At 41.7% G+C, this 6,796-nt stretch overlaps 2 protein-coding genes across 3 annotated transcripts; both read left to right on the forward strand.

The window, feature by feature from the left end:
- The first annotated feature begins 1,704 nt into the window (after positions 1-1,704).
- Positions 1,705-4,116, forward strand: LOC101300703 (ankyrin repeat-containing protein At5g02620-like). Of its 2 annotated transcripts, XM_004294148.1 has the most exons (4): positions 1,705-2,216; positions 2,286-2,443; positions 2,679-3,199; positions 3,293-4,116. In XM_004294148.1, the coding sequence occupies exons 1-4, from the start codon at positions 1,822-1,824 to the stop codon at positions 3,950-3,952; spliced, it is 1,734 nt and encodes a 577-aa protein (XP_004294196.1). In that variant the 5' UTR covers positions 1,705-1,821; the 3' UTR covers positions 3,953-4,116. The 2 variants fall into 2 exon arrangements, with proteins under 2 accessions (XP_004294196.1, XP_004294195.1); XM_004294147.1 differs by having other exon boundaries at positions 1,705-2,443.
- A 519-nt stretch (positions 4,117-4,635) lies between these two features.
- On the forward strand, positions 4,636-5,025 carry LOC101305449. Its single transcript, XM_004295651.1, has one exon. The coding sequence runs from the start codon at positions 4,636-4,638 to the stop codon at positions 5,023-5,025; it is 390 nt and encodes a 129-aa protein (XP_004295699.1).
- Positions 5,026-6,796: the final 1,771 nt, after the last annotated feature.

Raw genomic sequence — 6,796 nt, forward strand, 5'->3', positions numbered from 1 at the left:
TATCCATCTAAACAAGGAGGAGATTTAGCTGTATATCATCAACAACAACATTATCATCATTAAAGATGGGTAACCCAAAATTATCATCAACAAACAAGGTATGTATCATCCAGCCTCATAACTATAAATGGTGAAAAGAAGAGAATGAGATTATACCAAGTTATAGCTAGCTAGCTAGCTAATGATGATCTTGATTCATATGGACAAAGCTTTCCATCGCCAGATTTGATGATTTCTGTCGCCAGATTTCAGCTCTACCAAATTTTTTTCCGTCTTAGATCTGGGCAGAGAGGAAGCAGATATAAAGTCGAAAACACTTATGCGACGAACACTTCGTCGTATTAGTATTAAATTTCGTCGCATAACTCATATCTTATGCGACGAATCTAATGTATTCGTCGCCTAAGATGACACTCAAGAGACGAAAATATTCCGTCTCTTAAGTTAAATATTCGTCGCTTATGTAATACTTTATGCGACGGTTTAGTGATTTGTCGCTTAAGTATTGCGACGAAATTTATAAATTCGTCTCGTAAGATTGTACTGGAGAGACGAAGAATTTTTCGGCTCTTAAGTGATAACTTCGTCGCTTAGGTAATATCTTATGCGACGGTTTATTAATTTGTCGCTTGATTATTGCGACGACATTTATAAATTCGTCGCTTAGGATTGAATTGAAGAGACGAAGGATTTTTCGTCTCTTAAGCGATAGTTTCGTCGCTTAGGTAACATCTCATGAGACGGTTTAATTTTTTCGTCGCTTAAGTATTTACTGAGCGACGAATTATGGTTCGTCGCTTAAGTATTTACCTAAGCGACGAAGGGAATTTTCTTCGTCGCATATGTCCTTTGTTCTAGTAGTGTCGATCTCTTACAGTTTCGTCTTTTTTGTTTTGTTTGGGTTGGATTACAATTCCATTTATATAAATTATGTATACGTACGTTTCTAATTTCCTGTGTCTATTTGTATTCAATGTTACACAGTGACGGATCCAGAATATGAAACCCATCTGGTTCGGAGGGCTTTGAGGGCTCCAATGGAGCAAACTGCTTCATAAATCTCCTCTTCACATACCTGTTCCAATAAAGAATGGTTATCATAGTCTGAAATTATAGGAGCGAGATATCACAGTTATTAGAGACATTAACATTATGTAGTGTGGCATCCGAGTATTGTACGTACGTAGTCTCTTATTTAGAAAGAAATTCTGACAATGGTTGGGTATTGAGGGTGTGAATTGAGAAAGGTGTACATGCGGGTTAAAAGGGTTTGGGTTTGGATTATAAACTTGTGTGAAACACGTAGTAATTCGGAAAATTCTTCTGTACCGAACGGCATGTTATGTCGAACGGTTTTCCACCCTTAGATCCCTACCCTGCCCCACCCACCCACCCACCCCACCCCCCACCCCCCTTGAACGGTGCAGATCCGGACGAGACAATCCCTAGTAATTCGACCGTAGACAGTGATCCGCATACATGCGGCCCATATTAGTTTTGCGAGTTCTCCATATGCCCCTCGCTTTGAAATGTATCAATCAGCATCGCTGCCAGTTTTGACTGACAGCCTCTTTGATAGTTGACCAGTCACCTACCGTGAGTCAAGCCTCTTTGGTAGTTGACCAGTCACCACAGCCATATTTCAGTTTTCAACTAAATCAATCCGTCAATCTTATCCCTCATATCATTTGCTTCTTTCTTCTTCCCCCTCTTGTAATCTCTCACCCCTTTGATTCATTCGACCAGTAATAATTCAGGACTGGTGGGTGGGATAAAGAATCCCAGATAGGATTAGGAATTAAGCATCGATCGATAACCACCATGGATCCTTACCTGTATGAGGCGACCATGCTCGGAGATGTCAGCTTCTTGAGACGAATCAGAGACGGCGACGTATTGTCAAACCACGACCTTCTCCTCCAGAAAACTCCTAAAGACAACAACATTCTCCACATCGCAGCTGAGTTCAAACAGATTGAGTTTTTCCGACAAGTCCCAACTCACATCTCCCCTGCTCTGTTCTGGGCCGCCAACAAAAAGGGTGACACTCCTCTTCACGTTGCCGCTAGAGTAGGCTGTCCTGAAATAGTCGACTTCCTTATTGATCAAGCAAGAGCCCTACACATTAGAGGAGCTGACGTGGAAATCGGTCGCCGGAAGCCGCTGCTTCGGGTTACGAATATGGAAATGGATACGGCGTTGCATGTGGCTGTAAGGTACGGTCATCTTGGGGTGGTGGTTATGCTGATGGAAGCCGATCCTGAACTGTGTTGTTTGACTAATAGCGCAGATGAATCGGTTTTGTTCTTGGCCGCTAGGAAAGGGTCTGTAGAGATTGCTCTGTATTTGTTGAATGAGTCTCCGGTGTGTCCTTGTTTTCGAGGGACTAATGGTGTGACGGCTCTGCACGCGGCCGTAACTCGCAGCAACCTCACCAGCAAAGGTAATTTTCTACATTGTCCCCTTATATATGCATAGTTCATTTCACTTTCCTATATGGAATTTTATTAAATCCTGTACAGTAGTAAATAGTTTACATTACTATGTGTTTAGTACGTGAGTAGTTCATGTTAAAATGACAGCTCTCTTTGTTCATGTTTGGACTTGTAACTTGAACAGTTAAAGAGTATGGCACTGCTTACTGCTTAGCTCTAAGTTTTTAATTTAATATATGCTAGGCATTGTGAGGATTATGGTGTCCAGAAATCCTGAGATGATTAAAAACGTCGATGCACTTGGCTGGACTCCCTTACACTATGCAGCGTTTAGAGGGAACCTTGAAGCGACTAAAGTGCTAATGCAATGCGATAGTTCTGCGTCTTATATCTTAGACAACTCTGGAATGTCAGCTCTCCATGTTGCAGCCCATGCAGGGCACACCAAAATAATGGAGGAGCTGCTTCGGTGGCGGCCTGATATTTGTGATCTGCTGAATGGCAAAGGCCAGACGGCTTTACATGCTGCAGTATTAGGTGCGCGAGTGAATGTTGTGGAGTACATATTGAAGACACCTAAGCTTGCAGCAATTATAAACGAAGCAGATGAAGATGGGAACACTCCTTTGCACTTGGCTGCCCTTCAGCAAGATCATAAGATCATAAAAGTTCTGTCAGGCGATCGTAGAGTGGACATGATCGCTATCAATAAGGAATTCTCAAAGCCTATTGACATGTTTCTTGGTGACAATATTGGTGAACAGGTATGCAAAATTAACACAACTTGTACGAAGCTCTTAGTAAGTCATTTTATTTGTATTTAAAGACTAAAGATTGTGCTCTCCTGATGTTTAAAGGAAACAATTCGCAGTGGTATGGTTTTGCACAACCTGGGGTGCTCCGTTGGTGTGCCATTCTTCCACCAACAAATCAGTCGAGACTTTGACAAATTGGAATCTCTGGAGAAGGATACTGACAAGAGTCACAAGACCAGAGAAAACCAACAGCAAGCTCCTCCCGATGATCGTAACGCTTTGAAAAGAAATGACACCAAACTCCTTGTAGCAACGCTGATTGCAACCATCACATTTGCAGCTTCTTTCACCAATGTGCCTGGAGGATTTAAAGAAGATGGAATGCCGGTTTTATATGACAAGGCCACTTTCAAAGTGTTTCAGTTTTTCAACGCAGTGTCCTTCTACATCTCAATTATCGCAATCTACAACGAATCAACGCCGATAACTGTGTTATCCATCCATCTACCTACACCATCAAGTCTCATTCAGTATTCGATTGGAGGAATGGTGGTTGCATTTTTTTCAGGCACGTTAGCAGTGCAGCCCAGACACTACGATGGAAATGTGCTTGAATTTTTATTTGGTACAACTTGGGTTGATATCATGCTCGCAGTAATTTGTGGCATTTTATTGATATTAGCTGTTATCCCTGTGCTGAAGTCTCTGATTCAAATAAGCAGGGGAAATAGGATTCACTGGCTCCGAAACCGTGTGATCTAATGGCACTACCGTTTGAAGTTAATTCTTCCTGCACTATGTCAATTTTGTCTCTGTAAAAGAAACTTACAGAGATGGATCTATTGATGTGTATAGCATGGATCTATTCTTATTTTTCAAAGTTGGTTGCGGAAGCCTAGCTATCATCTGCGTGGTATATACTTTACATACAACTTCACACAGCAAGGTGGTCATCATGTAGCTTTATCCAAAACAAATTAGTTCGAGCAAATTAATGTGCTAGACTGCTAGATATGGAAAACATTAGCCTAACTATTGGAGTCGCTTCTGATTGGTTTTAAACTTGCTAGAAGAAAGAAGATTGACTGCAAACACCTCGAAGTACATAGAATGGTGGATGAATTTTTGATAAGCCAGTACCAGTATATTCAAGGACAAGATCCAGATCCTTGGATCCCTTATTGATTCTCATGTGCAGTGTACTCGAAAGTCTAAAAAGTCTTTTTATTTTAAAAAGAAAGTCTGACTAAGTACCATTGTTTACTGTACTCGAAACTCTAAGATCTCATACTCGCATGATAAAAGAAATGGCAAGTCTGACTGAAAAGAACATTTTTATGCTTAGTTTTCAGCTTGATTCTGCAGTTTGAGAAGGTTAATTGAGAGTGAGAGAGTTCAGTGCAGTTTGAGAAAGTTAATTGAGAGTGTGAGAGTTCAAAGGCTTGATGGATCCTTCTATGTACAGGGCAGCAACTTGTGGTGATGTTGGCATCTTGCAAAAGATTAGAAATGGTGAGGTATCAGTTGATCTTCTCAGTTATCAAACCCCTAAAGGTAACAATGTTCTTCATCTTGCAGCTGAATTCAAGCGTATCAATGTCTTCACAGACATCCCTCTTGACAAACATTCACCGTTGTTCTGGTCCGTCAACAAGATGGGTGATACCCCCTTACACATTGCTGCCAGAGTAGGATGTGACGAAGTGATAGACTTCCTCATCGAACGTGCAAAAGCCCTACATGTTCGAAGAGCCAACGATCAGGAAAGGGGACCAACTTATGCTAAATCTTACAAAAAGTTGCTACGAAAGACCAACTTGAAATGCATACTGTGATGCATGTTGCTGCTCAATATGGTCGCAGTGAAGTGATGAAGTTGTTGATGAAAGCAGATCCAAAACTGTGTTGTTCTACTAATAGCGCTAAGGAGTCACCATTGTTCTTGGCAATCTGTAAGGGCTTTTCAAGTATTGCTCGTGACATTTTGAATGAGTCTTCAATATCTCCTTCTTTCCAAGGAATTGATGGTGTGACAGCTTTACATGCGCCGTAACTCACAAGTACCCGAGCGCTGAAGGTACCATATGCACCTGGCACCTGAGATTTCACTTAATACGTAGTTTGTTTGATCGATTTTTTCCTGCATAAATTGACTTCATGTCACTGGCTATGTACATATTTATACAAGTTTTTTAAATTCACCTATCAGTTGTGAAGTAAAGCAACGAGCAGGTTCGGAAATAGTAGTTGTCTAAAAAAATTAGTATTTTTAAACCTGTGTGAATCATGTTAGTACTATATATTAAAGGCATATGAGTTTTAACTTGAATGGTAATATCACATGGATTGTGGAGATCATGGTGTCCAAATATCCTGATATGATTAAAGAAACTGATACACTTGGGGCTGTGGACACCCGTACACTACGCAGCATTTAGAGGGAACCTTGAAGCTACTCGGTTGTTGATGAAATGGGATAAGTCTAGTACTTCTTACATTTTGGATAAATCTGGAATGTCAGCTCTTCATGTCGCAGCATATAAAGGTCAAATCGAAGTAATGAAGGAGCAGCTGCAATGGCTACACGATTCTTGTGAGTGACTCGGTGACAAAAACCAAACGATTCTTCATGTCGCAGTTTTAGGTGCACAAAGCAATGTTGTCGAGTACATAGTGAAGACCCCTGAGCTAGCAGGACTTGTAGATCAAGTCGATAAGGAAGGAAACACTCCTTTGCATTTAGCTGTCACTTGCCAAGATCATGAAATTATAAGAATTCTCACGGTTGATTGTGGAGTGCAAAGTCCTACCATCAAGGAGAGCCTATTCAACGCACCCGGGTGCGTGGCGCACCTGGAAATTTAACGAGGAGTGGGTAGCACGCGCTGTTTATGCAATTGTGGAATTTTTGGTCTGACTTCTTCCTTCCTATCTCCAACACAACGACAACAACCCTTCTAGCCTCCCTCCGTGTTCGTTTTTGTCTCCAGGAGAAAGAGGCGACGCAGGGAAGGAGAGGGAGGCCCTGGAATACCTTGCCGGAGACTCTCCGTGAAAATTTCCAGAAAAGAGGTATTAAGGATTCGGGCTCAAGGAAAAAAAGACAAAGGAATTGAACAAGAAGAGAAGAGAAGAGGAGAGAAACCCTACCCACCGCTGTTACAGTCGCCGTCGGAGCTCACCGAAAATTGAAGAACACAGTGAAGCATCCTTGAATTCGATCTCCATTGAATTGGTTGCATGTCTGATATATGGACTGAGTTTTGTAGAGTAGAAGAAGAGAAAGAGTTTGGTGGTGGTCTCGCCGTCTGGGGTGGCCGGAATCGGGCGGAGGGGGGCGAAGAAGATGGATGCGGCGGAGAGAGAGGAGGAGGAGAGAGACAGACGGGTCAACGCCCGAAATGGGCTTTTGACCGAGGTCAACAGTCTCTTCCCTTTTATAGGGAAATGCACGGCCAAGATTAAAAGGAGGAAAACAATCATTTTTTACACAAAATGCGGTTGACTGGCATCGTGCGAAACCCTATTTTTTTTCATTTTCGAATCTAAAACTCATATACATGAGATTTAGGAACGTATGAAAAAAATTGTAAAATTGGCCCTCCG

The sequence above is a fragment of the Fragaria vesca genome, linkage group LG3, assembly GCF_000184155.1.
Source record: "Fragaria vesca subsp. vesca linkage group LG3, FraVesHawaii_1.0, whole genome shotgun sequence".
Classification (NCBI taxonomy): Eukaryota; Viridiplantae; Streptophyta; class Magnoliopsida; order Rosales; family Rosaceae; genus Fragaria; species Fragaria vesca.